General features: G+C 42.0%; 1 protein-coding gene across 4 annotated transcripts; it reads right to left on the minus strand.

The window, feature by feature from the left end:
• Positions 1-385: 385 nt before the first annotated feature.
• Positions 386-15,262, minus strand: LOC103170611. 4 transcript variants are annotated; one of them, XM_029047320.2, is made up of 7 exons: positions 15,167-15,262; positions 11,236-11,303; positions 10,523-10,576; positions 7,933-7,989; positions 6,847-6,912; positions 1,987-2,556; positions 386-621 (listed from the first exon to the last, which is right to left on the minus strand). In XM_029047320.2, exons 2-6 carry the CDS (start codon positions 11,287-11,289, stop codon positions 1,993-1,995), a joined length of 795 nt encoding a protein of 264 aa, XP_028903153.1. In that variant the 5' UTR covers positions 11,290-11,303; positions 15,167-15,262; the 3' UTR covers positions 386-621; positions 1,987-1,992. The 4 variants fall into 4 exon arrangements, with proteins under 4 accessions (XP_028903153.1, XP_028903029.1, XP_007667573.2 ...); XM_029047196.2 differs by lacking the exon at positions 15,167-15,262 and adding an exon at positions 13,435-13,548; XM_007669383.4 differs by lacking the exon at positions 15,167-15,262 and adding an exon at positions 13,435-13,546 and having other exon boundaries at positions 6,847-6,897.
• Between the last annotated feature and the right edge of the window lie 1,766 nt (positions 15,263-17,028).

Here is a 17,028-nt window from a genome sequence, read left to right on the forward strand (position 1 = left end):
ACAAGCCCCTGTTTATAATTGGCAAGGGCCGGGGGAAGAGACCCATCAACCACAAGCCAAAACAAGCCAGAGCCAAGAGTCATTTGACTTAAAGCTATTTCTCAAACACAGCTCTTAATCATGGCCTTATGTCTGGAACTCAACTGAACACTTTCCCCACAGCTTCTGAAAGGTGCAAGATTGAAGCACTAAATGCTAAAGCATACACACAGGAAGGAAGCTAAGGTAGAATGCTTTACCTTTAGAGGTAGGAGGCTGTAGAGAAACATGGGTCATCTGGGCAAAGAGAAGTAGGGTGGGGAATACCAACACATTCCAGCAGGGAAAATACAAAGGACTCTAATCATCCCCTTCCCTCCACAATATTGATTTTCACTAACTCAAATAATGAATGTAAGGGCTTTATTAAAGTCCAACTGGTATCAGTATTGTACTGCTCTCATAGTATTGTACTATCATCACATACCAAGAAGGAGTCACATCAGGCCTTCCTATTGGATGGTAGAGGAATCACTGGTCGCCTTCATGTTTAGTGGCACTTCTTGTACAGCCATTCGTTGCTGAAATCTGTCACGGGCTGCACATGCCCTGAAACCCTGGAACCTGATGAGACAGTTGCTGCTGTGAAGTGAAAGAAAAGAGAACACAATTTTGCTTGCTTCAGCATTTCAATTGAAATTTATGAACTGACTCTTAGGGATGGAAAAGGACAAGGGATAACTAGAGATACACTAGAGTCCTTGTAGCTTTAAACCCCCAAGTAAAAAGTTTAAAGTGGTTGCAGCTCCGTATGGGGTAAGGGATTCTTTTCTTCAAAATAGCACATACCCTCTTTTGCCCTTAAGTCTGCACAAGGAAAGACTAACTTTGGGTTAACTAAAATGAACAGGGATTGTTTGAAGGTTGGTGTTTAAAAAAGAAATTTTAAAAAAAAGAATGCCACACACATGCTTTGGGAGGTCCAGGAACCCTGACCCCCATTAATCACATTTTGAGCATGGGGCAGGAAAAGCAGAGAAGATTTTTACGGGGAAGAGCAAGTAACATGGAACTTGGAAGCTTTAACAAGCTCAAGTCTGAGAGAGTCAGGGTGGCAGGAGCAGGGGAAAGTCTTTCCAGCCCTTAATGAAAACTGAGTTCACTCAGTTCTTGCCAGATCCCTGGGATGAACAAAGCCGGGAATCCTGCCTAAATGGCTATAAAATGAAAGCAATGGCTTTGCCCCAGTGAAGTTGGTATTTATGGTAACAGCACTTCTCCATCCTGATGTCAGGTAGAATTTAAGGTTTTTCATCTCTCAGTACTGTCCTTCCTCCCTGATATATGAGCCTTCTCTCATAAGGAGAAGACTGGTTTGTTAGCCCTCTGGGTAGCAGATCTCAATCAGATGGATTCCCATGCCCCTAAGTGTTCGAATCTTATGTCTGCATGACTTCAAACTAATTTGGGGGAGGGGGGTAGGGAGTTGTTTTTATGGCAATTGTTGGGCTCTTACGCTGCTAGTTTTGCTTCATGGTACTTGCAGAACACTTACTAGGTGTCAAGCCCTGTACCAGGAACTGTGCTAAGTGCTGAAGTTAATCGGGTTGGACACAGTCTGTGTCCCACATGGGGTTCAGTCTTAATCCCCATTTTTCAGATGAAATAACTTGAGGAACAGAGAAGTTGCAACTTGCCCATGGTCACACAGCAGACAAGTGGTGGAGCCAGGATCAGAACCCAGGTCCTAGGCCCATGTTCTGTCTACAAAACCATGCTACTTCCCAGTGCTTTTTAGTACTTTAAATCAGGAACTGGCAACAAACCACCTCCAAATATCATCATTATTAAAAGACACTTAGGGTCATTCAGACAAGTTTTCATTCATATATTAGGTTTGTCCTGTTCCACCATACAAAAAAAATTATCTGCTAAAAGATCTGCATAATCAATAGTTTGTGCTGAGATCAACTGCTTCAGTACTCATTGAATAGCTAACACACTTACCTCAATCTAAACCATATGTTTCTTTTTTTTCATTCTTTCACACTCTGGAAGGAAGAATTCCATTTTTCTCTTGAACAGAGGTTGCTTATATACCCTGTTATCTTTCTCCCACATGAGTCTGGACGACTGAAGAGGTACTCTCGGTGTGTTTTCAGTAGGTCTCGCAGATTTTGGAGGATCAGCACTCCTGAGTAAGGAATGGTCAGACTTCTGTACTAACATTTCAGGCAAGAGTTCCCAATCCAGAGACAATTCAGATGACCCAGGAATTCTTCCGGAACTCTCCATCATCTCTTGGCTGGTAATCTCCATTGGTATTTTCAAGTCGCTCATTGGCTCCATGTACACATCATTTGTTTCTGAGGCTGGAAAGTCCCATATGGTTGGTTTCGGAGGGAGTTCTAGATTCTTTGAACAGATGGAACCCTCTGACTCCACTTCACTCAGGTCATCAGAGATCAGGGATGTAGAAATTCCACTGCAGGTGATATCTCCAAGGATAGAATCATTCAGACTGTAGTCTGAATGACTGGGTGTGTCTTCTGAATCACCATCATAAGGATCAAAAAACTATGACAAAATGAATCCAAGGTCAGCTGCTCTGGGTGGTATAAATTAGAGTGCCACACAGTCTTCTAATTTCATCTACTACTAATGTTGGTGATTTTTGTATTGTCTTGCCAATAAAGTTAAAATTATATTACAATAATAATGTTGGTATTTGTTAAGTGCTTACTATGTGCAAAGCACTGTTCTAAGTGCTGGGGGGGTTACACGGTTGTCCCTCATGGGGCTCACAGTCTTCATCCCCATTTTACAGATGAGGTAACTGAGGCCCAGAGAAGAGAAGTGACTTGCCCAAAGTCACACAGCTGACAAGTGGCAGAGCCGGGATTAGAACCCATGACCTCTGACTCCCAAGCCTGGGCTCTTTCCACTGAGCCACGCTGCTTCTCTGCAACAAATGTCCTAGGAGAGGCCTAAAGAAACATCATAAGACTTGGTCCTATGTGGATTATCCTGAACACCAGCTCCAGAGTAAAATGGAACAGTCTATTCTACCTATTTTGGTATCACCTGAAAGCTGTGAGGCTACTACAAGTTCAGGTGAGATTCACACTTGATATTACGGAAGCAACCCAGATACAAAGCGCCAAGAAAGGAGTGGAAAAAATTAAGCATAGAGCAAGGCACCAAGAATTTAATCCATTCACTTTCTGATTTCTGAAACTTTAGTCTGTAGACAAAATATTCTTCTAAAAACAAGTATTTTTAAACATCAATGTAAAGGAAATCTGACACCCTTCAAAAAGCAAAATTGATGAGAGCAGTTTAAATTGTCAGGATCTAGGGTTGATTAATGGGGATCGATACACTTTTTTTAACCTACATGGAATATAATATACTAAAAAACCTTTTAGGCATTTCACAGAGAAGGATTTTTGGCAGTTACAGGATGGACTTAAGATTCTCCATGGAGTTTTAATAGCTTTTAAAGAAAACTCCTGGCAGGGAATGATATCTTTAATTTGAACCATAGCAGAACAATTAAATGTCTTCAGTTTCCACCAGATCAGCTAGCTGTTCAGCCATGGCAAGAAACTGGATATGGAAGAGTAGGCTCTGTCTCAACTGAACTAGGAACCCAGGTCATCTACTAGTAAGACAAATTGTCCAAAGCATTTCTTTTTTGACAATATCCTGGATAAAATTCAAATAAAACCATCAGAAGAAAAAAAAAGTGAAAGTTCTCCTGAGAAAAATCACTCCTTCCTGTTTACATCATTTTGTGATTAGTTTTCCCCAGGGGCACTAAATTATTGGCTGAAGACCTAAAGCAGAGTGTCCTGAGCAACTGGGCATAACATTTGCTTATCTAATAAAAGGAAAGAGCAATCACTAACATCTTGGTTGTTCTTCAAAATGAGATATTTTCCAGACATTACAAGGTGCTTTGTTCTCATTAAAAATGATATCCTATTAAAAAGTGTTTCACTACAGAGCATTCCCTCTCCAAGGACCAGGATTCTGAATATTAAAAGGAAATAGTTTCCCTCCTGCCCCACCTATTTATCCCAACTCTTTAGAACTAAAAGAGGTCCACATTCTGGAATTGAGGGAATCTAACCCAAAAGATTCTCTGAGGGAGGGAGGGAAAAAGAAAAATTAAATTGAAAAGAAAAAAAAAACCCAGTCCCTGACAGTTTGGTTAAAAATGTAGGAATTTCTGAAAATGGGTGCTTTTCCCAAGCAATAGAAGATCATTTAAGACCATATTAAACAGAAAAGGAGAATGAAACGCTATCAACATTCTACAGCAGGGGAAGAGAGGATTTTTGTTTGTGTTTCAGAGGGTTATGGAGAGAAACAAGACATAATGTCTACCATTAGCCATGGTAATTTGTCCTAAAAGGTACCACTGGAGCCAGAGTGGCTCCCAAATTAATGACCAAGAAATCCAAGAATGAATGCTTGAGAGCTGGACATGAGGGAGTTTAAAAACTGTGAAAACACTCCAGGTTGTCAGCTGCACTGCTAACTAGCTTTGAGAAGCCCACCAGGTTTTTTCCTGTATCCTTGTAGGTCAGTCCAGCCTGAGCCCACCCTATCCCCCCTGCCTAAGGGAAGTGCCTGGGTACTCCCAGGCAAGTGTTACCTTTATCTCACATACAAAACTTCAGCCACTTTTAAGAGCAGCTTTGACACTCATCTCTGCCAGGGCTGGATGCTGTACCTGTTCTAACAATCTCACATGGGCCTGGGAGTCAGATCAGACTGAGCAAAAGCCAAGACGACAGAGGTGAAGCCAGCTGCGCTGGGCTAACCACCATTATCAACTCCACCTTCTCTCTTGGGGCTGGTGGGAGGGGGCAGAGAGAGAGAAGGCAAATGCAGCAGATCCACACATCCCTTCACTTCTCTGTGCCTGTTACCTCATCTGTAAAATGGGGATTACAATTGTGAGCCTCATGTGGGACAGGGACTGTGTCCAATCCGATTTGCTTGTATCCACCCCAGCACTTAGTACAGTGCCTGGCATATAGTAAGTGCTTAACAAATCCCACAATTATTGCCAGAGCAGACCCTGTGGACTTCCAGACCCAGGGCACCACGGAGACCAGTTCGCTGTGCACACCATACCATGTCTACACTGATCCATTCCCTCCCCACCCTACCCCCAATGTTAAGTACCAACAGTTTTGGACAATGTGGTCTAGAGGACCTGTGTTTTAATCCCAGCTTTACCACTTGCCTGATGTGAGTCCTTGGGCAAGTCACTTAAATACCATTAAAAAAAAAGTTAAGCCCTATATACCAAGCACTGAACAAGCCAATCAGGTTGGACACAGTCAAGTGACACGCCCGAGCAGTGGACAAACCAGGATTAGAAGCCATGTCCTTCCAACACCCAGTCCTGTGCTCTATCCATTAAAGAATGCTGCTTCTCTACTTCCCTGTGCCTCAGTTTTCTCATCTGTAAAATAGGGGTATAATGACTGTTCTCTCCTACTTAAGATTGTAAACACTGTGTGGGGCAGGGATCATATCTGATTTGCAGACACTCCATCAGAGCTTAGTACAGTGCTTGAAACATAGTAAGCACTTAAATACCACAATCATTATTATTATTATTGGAAAGCACTTGGATGTGGGAGCCAGGATCCTTGGGAGCCCATCCCAGTTCTGGCATTTGCTGTGTGACCTTGAGCAAGTCACTTCACCTCTCTAGGCCTGTTTCATCATCTGTAAAGTGAGAGTAATAGAACTGTCTGTACCCCATAGGGATAAAATGAAATTATGTGAAAAAGTTTTGGAAAAAATAAGTCAAATAAAAATTCATGGCATTATTATTATGTCTGTTTGCCTTGGGCAGGCCCTGGGACTGCAGCCCATGCCTGGTTCTCCCCCACACACTGTGGCAGGAAAAGAAGGCAGAAGGACTTCTGCCCAGTGCAAGACTGACCCACAAACAAAGCTTTTGCTCTCCGACAGAGGATGAGCATAGATTCAGTTGGAGAATCATTTCCAAGAAGAGAAGAAAAAACAGATACGGCACATTGCATTCCCTTTTCATAGAGGTAGCCTGGGCCCCCATTTCCCTGACCAAGAAACACTTTGTAGATTGACAGATGACCTCAGTCAAAAGGGCTCCCACAGGTACAAGACAATGAATGCACCTACCTTGTGCTATTTATTCTAAATGTTTGATTTTCTCCTGCCACTGAGCACCTCCAAGGACTATATCTCATTTCCCACCTGTTAGTATTCTCTCCCAGTACAATGCTCTGCCCAAAGTGCTTAAGTACTATTAAGTGCAAAATACTATTACTACTATTGCTGCTTTGTATATGGAATCTCTCCTACAAATACTGACTCCCCCCCACACACACACCAGGATTAAAGTAATAATTTAAAAATAGTAATAATATTTGTTAAGCGCTTATGACCCAAACAGCTACACAAGTAAGTCTGGTCAGAGATGGTCTGGGTCCTACACGGGGCTCACAGTCCAAGTATGAGGAAAAACAGGTATTGAAAGATGGTCAGAAGAGGGATACTGTTTTGGGAAATCCAGGATTAAGCAAGTACAGGATTTCTTGCTCTTCATTGTCAGTGCTCATTAGCTTGTTATAGGGCTTAACTTTCCCAACCTCCAAATCAGGGTCCCAACCAAACTCCTCGATTCAACCAAAGTCACTTGTCATTCCCAGAGCTTAGTGCAGTGCCTGGCACCGAGTAAGCGCTTAACAAATACCATAATTATTATTCCAGTGGCAGGCTAGTAAATAGGACTGCTAAGTGCTAACCCAGAGTCAACATACTCCCACGGGAGGTTAAAAATCTTTAACATTGACCCACCTCTCTTCTGATACCTTCTGTAAATTCCATGTGATTCTTTTTGTGATCGCCCTGGGGGAAAGAATGCTTGAATAGTCTTTACTATCAATATAAACAAGGCAAGCAATTTAACCGCCCCAAAAGCCACTGCAGCCTTAAGCCAGTGCACATGCAATAACAGGAAAGGACAAGGGGGCTGATTCTAATGATTTAGATTTAGACACCAGGGCAGATGTGAAAGATTTTTAAAACCACCAAATCCATTCTCTGTAGAATCAGGACAGCCTTCAGAAGGAGGTCACTGAAGCTTGTTCTCCACCCTGGGCAGAAAAGTGTCTGATTCTTTTTTAAGAGAACACCAAAAATGAGGGCTGCAGGATAATGGGATATTGCCATTTTAGGTTTAAACAGCTGATCTTAAAGCATGGTGACAATTGTCACCTACTCATTTTGAAATAAAGACCAATGCCATATTAGCTATTTCAAGTAATGCTTCCAAGAATATTTCCACCCTCAAAGTTACACTCATGCTTTCTTTAGCCTTCCCTCCCCACAGCCTCCTTCATGTCTACAGAGAGGAAATAAAAGGAAAAAAAGACTGTAAAAGAGTAGGGGCACCTTTAACCGATGTAGCATGCCTCTCTGCCTCCTCTGGATGCCAACCCTGCTGTTGAAAGGACTGAACGCTCCTCTGATGCAGTCACGCCTGTTCTGCCTTTGATCGGCCATGGTTTTCAAAGAGGAGGACTTTTTTGGATTTTACTTAATTAAAAGATATCAAGTTAGGAAGAGCAACTTCTATGCAGCATACATCACAAATGCAGCTAATGAATCTCTTGTTGGGCATGTTTTCAGTTTAGAGGAAACAGCCCTCAGCCTATTCCTCGCTCCATCTCTTTAACATAATCCTGAGACAGAAAGGTCAACGGAGGTCCTCGATTTTGGTTGATACTTTAATATTTCCAGTGTGACCTTCTTTATCATAACCACAGTCTCCTTAAGTATTTTTGTTTCAGTATTAAATCAGGGGTGGGGTGGGGGGAGGAAGGGATACATCGGTAAGTGAGAGAATAAGCCAAGGGAAGTGCTGAAAATACACAAACCTACTTGAAATTTCATGTTGCTTGCTTTCTTTGAACCTTGGGCGAAGGGACTTACGAGGCTCTGTAAGAAAATACTTCCATTACAAATATGTGCAGACGACAGTAAGTGTTCCTTTAAAAATATAGTCTCTGGAAGGTGTCCAAAAAACTAAACCAAAATAAAGGACTCCTTTTTTCCATGATACTTTCAGATTTCTATCTTATAAAGTTGATAAACTTGATTCTTAGAAAAGAAAAAGATCAGTAGAGTCATTCAGGCTAGACCTATACAAGTGACCAGGACAACGATAGTGACCAACACAAGCACTCTCATTCCACTGGGACTAGAGCGACCATAATTCTAAACCCACAACGTGTGCCTCCTTTTCTATTGTTGCCAATCCATAAGAACTTGACCATTTTTATTCCTGATATTAGAAAACTGCTACCACCTTAAGGGGCATAAGATAGAAGCAGGCTAGAGATTGATTTCCGGCTAAAAGACACAGAATTTGAAATGAAATGGATATTCCCCTGGTTGACTTCCAAGGCCCTGTGACTTCTCCCTCATTCCCTGGACTCCTGGGTAAGTGAAAACACTTCTGGCAAAGAGCATAAGCAAAGGGATGCAAAGAGGAAAAGCCTCCTTGTGACCCCCAGGGCCTCTTCAGTTGTTTTTCTTGGTAGGGGTTTTGTTTCAAACAGCTGGGCTTTCATTTCAATAGTATCTATTGAGTGTTTACTGTGTGCAGAGCACTGTACTAAGGGCTTGGGAGAGTACAATACAATGAGGTTGGAAGACTCGATCTCTGCCCTCAAGGAGCTTACCACCTAATGAGACAGACATTAAGATAAACTACAGATAGGACCTTCAGCATACCCAAATGTCATAAGACTACCAAGCCTGGGCACCTCTCAAGATTGCCCCTGGAGAGTTTCCAGTATTCTTCCAGTCTCGGCTACGGGAGCAGAGAATCAAGCAGAGGCATACCCATGCCATGCTTAGCTTGGGGAAGTGGAAGGCAATCTGCTACAGTCAAAACTCACTTGCGCTGGGCAGTAGTGACATGGGAGAGAGTTGAGGGCAGAGACTTAAGTTTACCTTGCGGAAGAAGGCAATGGTAAAACCACTTCCATATATATATATATATATATATATATTTTTTTAAACCAAGGTAACTCTATGGATCCACTACCAGAACGATTACAGATAGAGGTGGGGTGTTCTGGAGAACTGTGTTGCTATGGATAGGAAATGACTCGACAGCCTAAGACAAGACCAAGCCCGGGAGGGACTTCAAGCCATCAACTCTCAAACCACAAACTGAAGAGTCACTTTTAGGCCATTAAGTCATTTTCAAATTGTTTGGGACAAGTCAATAGGTATGAGAGCCTGCCCTAAAAGTCTCTTGTACATTCTGGGACAGATCTAAACTGTTCTCTTGTGGCTATGAAATACTAATTTTAAAAAATGCCCTATCAATATATTCCAAATTGTTTTAGCAATAGCCTGTTCCCTTAAGCTTTTATTTGCTAAATTATGGATTTTCATATTCTAGAAACATGGTGATAAACATCTACTCACCCGTTCTCAGTGATGATTTAACCAAGACAACTTCAACACCCTGACAGACTCACTCTTATTTACCATAGATTAATTTTCCTCTCTCCAATTGGTCTCAGCAGCACTGAAGACAAATTGTCAGCTTTGGCTCAGAGCAAAAACACTGAAAGGCAGACTGTCTGGAGGATAGCAAAGCTGATGAGGATCTTTCCCTTTACTTCAATTAGTGAAGAAGGCCTCAACCTCTAAGAACTGCTCTCGATCTTTGCCCCTTTAAAGTACATCCTTTCTCTTCCTCTTCAAAATTCCCTTGAAGGGAGGTTAGATGGTAAATCCCTAACAAGAAGATGGAAAATCCCTAACCGTTAGGTGGATGTTCAAGAAGGCATCCATCATATAGTTCTGCCAGGCATCCTTAGCTGTTTGGACTGAATTGGCTTCGCTAAATGTTCTAACCCAAGAGGGAATGGAATACCCTAGGCAACCATTGCTCCAGGCATAAGTGCCTGGTTTGCTTTTTGGAAGAAATATCTTCAGCCTCTTGCCTAAGCACATGCAGAATCAGTTCCAGCCTGCAAAACGTCCCAGAAGGACCTGTTTTATGAGGATTACCACAATGAAGACAGAAAAGCACACAAGAATTCAAAAATCCACAGAATTGGAGGTTGCTCCCGGGTATAATGGGATAGCAAAGCCTGAGGTGAAGTGGGTAGGAAGGAAGGAAGATGAGGGTCACAGACATGGGGTTAGGACTAGACCAATAGGAACCGAGGGCTTTAAATGGGGGGAAGGAGAAAAGGAACAAATGCAAGGGAACGATAATGTGGTAGGGAGAAGGAATTAAAGGATATTTATACATAAAAATAATGGGGGGGGGCTGGGAAATTTAGTCTAGTGCTAGAGGAACCCTTGAAGGGAAAGTGTTACAAGTCACTGGCTCCGATACCACAACAGTGCACCAGGAACTGTTCTGTTTCAGAGAAAAATCTCCAAAGACAACAAACCCTAAAGGAAAGAGCCACATCCTGAGAAGTTAGGACAGGGTCATTACCTCTGAATTGGTCTCAGATTCCGACTCAGTACTTGACTCAACTTTGCATTTTTGCTTAAAAATAAGAGAAAGTTAGTTTGCAAACTGATAAAACTGGCATTATCAAATATCAATCCAGCAATTTTTGCCAAGCATTTCCTTTTAAAAGTTATGAGCTTTATAACTGTGCTCATACTGGCCCTCCAAAGCCCTTTCCAGAATGAAAGCTTGTTTTTCTCTTGAATAAATTTGAGCATTAGCTGTGCTTAGGTGTTAGAAAATTGGAACTAGTTGAATTATGAATTAGTTGGTTATCATTGAGTCCCGTAGACAAAGTTTTATAGGAGCCTATGGCCTAATACCCCAAAAAATTATACTGAATGATCTCATTTTCCATTTCACTGGTTCTCTAATACTTTTTTTGCTTCTTAAAAACTGTAAACTTTTGCTGTCCTTTGAACATATTTTATCATCTGCATTTACTGTATTAAACTCTTAGGAGAGTATACTACAACAGAGTTGGAACATTCCCCACTTGCTACATACTAACAGTCTAGAGGGGAACAGACATTAATATAATTTATAACAATTCATGAGTAAGATATCTAGGCAACCCTTAAAGCAGTCTAGAGGGGAACAGACATTAATATAATTTATAACAATTCATGAGTAAGATATCTAGGCAACTCTTAAAGCTGTCATGTAAAGACTACTTCCCATTAAGAGGGAATTACCTGATATTTGCGGGACAATCTCTCCACAAAATCTGTACTTTTATCAGAATCCATGGGGTGATGAAGGTCTAACCAGAAAAGGAGAAAAAAAAAAAGTCTCTCAATTATTCACTAAGTGGGAACCCCACTGGTAAACAGCAGCCAGGCTAAGCAGTTCCTCAGCATTTATTTAGTCAACTTCCTCACATGAGAAATCAGAACCCATTTCTGCCTCTATGTCTATATGCAGAAAGAACACAATCAGTCCAGAAGCAGCCTGGCCTAGTGGAAAGAACACAGGCCTGGGAGTCAGAGGACCTGGGTTCTTATACTGGCTCTACCGGGTGACCTTGGGCAAGTTAACATTTCTGTGCCTAAGTTTCCTCACCTGTAAAATGGGGATTCAATGCCTGTGCACCCCCTCCTTAGACTGCAAGCCCCATGGGGGACAGGACCTGTTGTCCAGTCTGGTTTTATTTGTTGTCATTAAGTTGTCTTGTTTTTGTCCATCTGTCTCCCCCGATTAACTGTGTAAGCCCATCAATGGGCAGGGATTGTCTCTATGTGTTGCCGAATTGTACATTCCATGCGCTTAGTACAGTGCTCTGCACATAGTAAGCACTCAATAAATACTATTGAATGAATACCCCAGTACTCAGACCATTGCTTGACACGTAAACTCTTAATAATGATAATAATAGTAATGGTACTTGTTAAACACTATGTGCAAAGCACTGTTCTAAGCACTGTAACAAATACCAAAGTAAGTATAGTATGTGAAAAGTTGAAATTTTAAAGTCTATGTTGCAGGGAACCAAATATAGTCTGGTCTTTCAAAGGATTTTGAAAGAAATTTGTAAATTAATTTAAGATTCTAAATTCCTCATATAAGGTTCATATTTTCATTGTACTTTCTCAAGCACTTAGTCCAATACTCTGCACGCACTAGGCCCTCAATAAATTCTATCTCTAGGACAAGTCACAAGCCATGTAAGGGCAGCTTCCCTCCAAAGTTTATACAGAACACTTAACACCTAGAAGGATTCTTAGAAACGGTGGTCCGAAGGATTTTTCTCTAGCCAAAATTTTTGAAGTCTCTGTCCCATAGGAGCAGGGATTTAGAGCTCTCTTTCAAGCACACCCTCAAATCTGTAACACAACAAGTAGGGGCATTCAGTTTTTTTTTCTAATTAATAGCAGCTTGCCCTATTGGTAAGAAGTCAGAAGGAACCAAATTTTAATCCCAGCTCCACCATGTGTCTGCAGTGCAACTCTGGGCAAGTTAATTAACTTCTGCCCCTCCAGTTATGTCAACAGTAAAATGAGGACTAAGACTGTGAGCCCCATGTGGGACATGGACTGTGTCCAACCTGAAGAGCTCATATCTACCCCAAGACTTAGTACAGTGTCTGGCACATAGTAAGTGCTTAATACCATAAAAAATTGCTGCATAAGGCAATAAATCCACAGAAATCCAACCCTACAGAGAAAGTGAGAGGGTAACAAATTTGGTTAGGACCAAGGATATTGGTCTGGGAAGTGGGTGGGTTTCCTGCACTTATCACCCCACTGCAATAATAATAATAATGGCATTTGCCAAGCACATAGTTCTAGGCATTGAGGTGAATACCAGCTAAACAGGTTGGACACAGCCCCTGTACCATGTGGGGCTCACAGTCATTCAATCATATTTATTGAGCACTTACTGTGTGCAGAGCACTGTATTAAGCACTTGGAAAGTACAATTCAGCAACCAAGAGAGACAACTCCTACCCAACAACAGACTCATAGTCTAGAAGGGAGGAGACTGACAATAAAACCAGATGGGCATCAATTTTATCAGTATAAATAGAATTAGATATAAGCACATCCTTAATAAAATATATGTAATAAATATGTACATATATACACAAGCACTGCTAATCCCCTCTTTACAGAAGAGGTACCTGAACCCCAGAGAAATGAAGTGACACCCAAGGTCACCCAGCAGCCAAGTGGCAAGGACCCAAGACCTTCTGCCTCTCAAGCCCGTGTTCTAGCTTCCTGCTGCCAAGGCTCTGGAGCCCAGATTTGGGATTTTGATTTGGGAAACCCCTTTCCACTGCCCTGTTCCCTGAGGGTCTCTGGGTGGCTGGCAACTCCCCCTGGGAGGGATGGAGGTTGGATTCTCCCCTATGGGGCAGTGGGCAGAGGATTGGGAAGGGAGTCTCCAAGCAGTACCTGGGATGAGGCGGGTCAGGCCCCTCTCCGGCCTCCTCCTCTTCTTCACCTTGTTGGTCCTGGGAGACCCCGACATCCAGCCCAACAAACCCGGGGGTCGCCTTGGAGTTGCACCCCTGCCCACCCTCCCCCAGCGACCTTGCCTTGGTGACTTCTTCAACACCGCCCTTCCCAACAGGCTCCGGCCCGTGGCTTTCATTAGAGCAAGTAGCAAACCAGGTGGAGTTGATGATCACCAGCTGTCCTGGATCAACACCAAACTCACCCGGCCCTTGGCATTTGCCGCCCCTCCCCAAATCTCTCTCCAGCTCCTCTGGAAAATTGAATTCGTGTGACCCACGGCGGCGTTCCCCAAGTTTAATTACACAAGCGGAGAAAACACATTCAATCGTACTTATTGAGCGCTCACTGTGTGCAAAGCACTGTACTAAGGAAATGGCCTAAAACCTGCGATTAGAAGATTTAATGCGGCGCCTACTATAGTCCTTTGCACGCAGTAAGCGCTCAATAAGTACGATTGAATGAAGATTTCCCTGGAAAACGCCCGTGATTTTTTTTTTCCTTTTTCTCCCCCCGTCTGTGACCACGTGGAAAAATGTGCCATGTGGGCAGGGAACGGGTCTGTTATATTCTTAAAGTGGACCCATCCGAGTGCTTAGTAGAATGCTCTGCACACAGAAAGCGCTCAGTAAATAGGACTGACCTTGCCCCCTCTCCCCCTCCCATTGGCAGAGAGCCCCGCCTGGGCCTCTAATAATAATAATGATGCCATTTGTTAAGCGCTTACTATGTGCAAAGCCCTGTTTTAAGCGCTGGGGGGGCATACAAGGTGATCAGGTTGTCCCACATGGGGCTCACAGTCTTAATCCCCATTTTACAGATGAGGTAACTGAGGCACAGAGAAGTTAAGAGACTTGCCCAAAGTCACACAGCTGACAAGCGGCAGAGGAGGGATTAGAACCCAGGACCCCTGACTCCCAAACCCGTGCGCTTTCCACTGAGTCACGCTGCTTCCTGAGGCTACAATTCCACGTGGTCACAGACGGGGCAGAAAAATGGAAAAAAATCACGGGCGTTTACCAGGGAAATCTTCATTCAATCGTACTTATTGAGCGCTTACTGCATGCAAAGGACTATAGTAGGGGCAGCATTAAATCTTCTAATCGGTTTTAGGCCATTTCCTTAGTACAGTGCTTTGCACACAGTGAGCGCTCAATAAGTACGATTGAATGTGTTTTCTCCGCTTTCGTAATTAAACTTGGGGAACGCCGCCGTGGGTCACACGAATTCAGATTCCCAGAGGAGGGAAATAAATTGTCAAGGGATGGACACAAAAGATATTAAAAGATATGACACATTAACAGATATGACAAGTTGGGTGAAGAACTCGAGAGGAAAACTATCTCACTGGCTTCTCTTCTCAATAGTTATAATAATAATAATGATGGTATTTGTTAAGCGCTTAATGGTATTTGTTAAGCGCTTACTATGTGCAGAGCACTGTTCTAAGCGCTGGGGTAGATACAGGGTAATCAGGGTGTCCCACGTGAGTCTCACAATCTTAATCCCCATTTTCCAGATGAGGTAACTGAGGCCCAGAGAAGTTAAGTGACTTGCCCAGTCACACAGCTTACAAGTGGGGGAGCTGAGATTCGAACCTATGACCTCTGACTCCCAAGCCCGTGCTCTTTTCCACTAAGTACACAACATCGCTTTGCATTTATAAGCATACCTTGGGAATATTATATCCATTTTGCCTCCCCGAATCATTGGGTATCCTCCTAGCAGTCGTCGGTTTCACCAGAAGCCTACCCTTACCTGTTTTGATGTCACTTTCATCGCCATGACAACACACTATTACGCTGTACAACACCTTGGCTATTGCGAGTGATCTTGCTCATGAAGGAAATTAAAGATTTAGGACCAAGGGTCACCCTTGACACACCCTTTTGTCTCATCTTTTTCTTGTGCCTGTCTTTGGTAACAATTATTCTCATCATCCTAAGAAATGCAAAATTTAAAACAGGCCCTCTGCGGATAGACTCTTTCTAGGTTTGGGCAGGGAGTGTTTCTGATTTTGTACTGTACTCTCCCAAGCGCTTAGTACAGTACTTTGCATACAGTAATCACTCGATAAATACGATTAATAATAATGATAATCTATTGAGGAAAACCCTTCATGCCAACATGGCTGGAATCCCATCCTGACGCTAGGTGAAGACAAGAATCAGTCAGGAGGGCTTATTCCTTTCCACGCTGGTAGTTGAGCTACTAAAATACTAATTGCTGACATTTATGATCAAATGGTGACCTCCGCTCATCCTACTTTGTACTGTAAAATTGGAAATAATGTTAACTTTAATGGTTTACTTCACTTATTTAAAGTTATAAAAAGGTTTAAAAATGACATGAAAGACCAATTTAAAGTAATAGATTTCTAGGGCAAAGTGGAAATAAGGCTAAATAAAAAAAGGCACTTCTTGACCAGATATAACAAAATGTGTGTTCAGCAAAAAATGCCTGCTTTTAGATGAAAATATTAACCTTATTTTATTAAAAAGGCAAAATAGCAAAAATTAAAGTCCCAAACTAAAATGCTAATTTCTACCATTCATGATAATATTCATTTATTCATTCAATAGCATTTATTGAGCACTATGTGCAGAGCACTATGTGCAGAGCACTGTACTAACCTCCTCAACCTCTTACTGTAAAATTTAGAAACACGTTAACTTCAGTGGTTTATTTCATTTGTTTAAAGTTATATCTAATTTATATTTAATCATATTTATTGAGCAGTTACTGAGTACAGAATACCATAAGCGCTTGGGAGAGTACAATCACAAGAGTTGGTAGACAAATTCCCTGCCCACAATGATCTAACAAGCTAGAGGGATTTTTATATGAGTTAGATCATATTTGTTTACTTTGATTTATTGTTGCTTTCCAAGATTTATTAGTCTAATTTGGAAATAAATCATCTTATAGTTTTAAATATATTTTAAACACATAAAACCTTTTTAAATATTTTTCAGCATGCAGTCTGTAGAGTGGAGATGATTTAAAATGCTAATATACTAATTTGAGATATTAAGAGTAATACTTTCCATAAATTTGTAACTTGATGGATTTGGGGTAGTTTGTAGTTAGGCTTTTAATAGCTCTGTCAACATCAAGATGTCTGTTCAGTATTAACATGCTATTGATATTACAGAACACACAGCTTAACCAACACTGCATACATGTGGCACATTTTTTCTGATAGCTGAGCAGTGTAGCCTAGTGGATAGAGTACAAGGCTGGGAGTCAGAAGGACCTGGGTTCTAACCCCAGCTCTGCCACTTATCTGCTGTGTGACCATGGACAAGTCACAACTTCTCCTGCTTTAGTTACCTCATCTGCAAAATGGGGATTAAGACCATGAGTTCCATGTGGGACATTTAACTATGTCCAACCTATCTACCCCAGCACTTATTACAGTGCTTGGCACATAGTAAGCACTTAAATATCATTAAAACAATAATTGTTTTGCATTCTATCCAGATGAGGTACATTTCATGCCTAGAACAGGGTGAGACTTTAATTTGTAGAGTG

This window comes from Ornithorhynchus anatinus, chromosome 1 (assembly GCF_004115215.2).
Source record: "Ornithorhynchus anatinus isolate Pmale09 chromosome 1, mOrnAna1.pri.v4, whole genome shotgun sequence".
Classification (NCBI taxonomy): Eukaryota; Metazoa; Chordata; class Mammalia; order Monotremata; family Ornithorhynchidae; genus Ornithorhynchus; species Ornithorhynchus anatinus.

Coding starts and splice junctions, on each gene's coding strand:
- LOC103170611 (XM_029047196.2), bottom strand. CDS start 13,510: ATGTCGGGGTCTCCCAGGACCAACAAGGTGAAGAAGAGGAGGAGGCCG. Junction 11,304..13,434: donor CCTGACCCGCCTCATCCCAG/GTACTGCTTGGA, acceptor TTTTCTGGTTAG/ACCTTCATCACCCCATGGAT. Junction 2,557..6,846: donor CAGAAGGTATCAGAAGAGAG/GTGGGTCAATGT, acceptor ATTTTGTCATAG/TTTTTTGATCCTTATGATGG.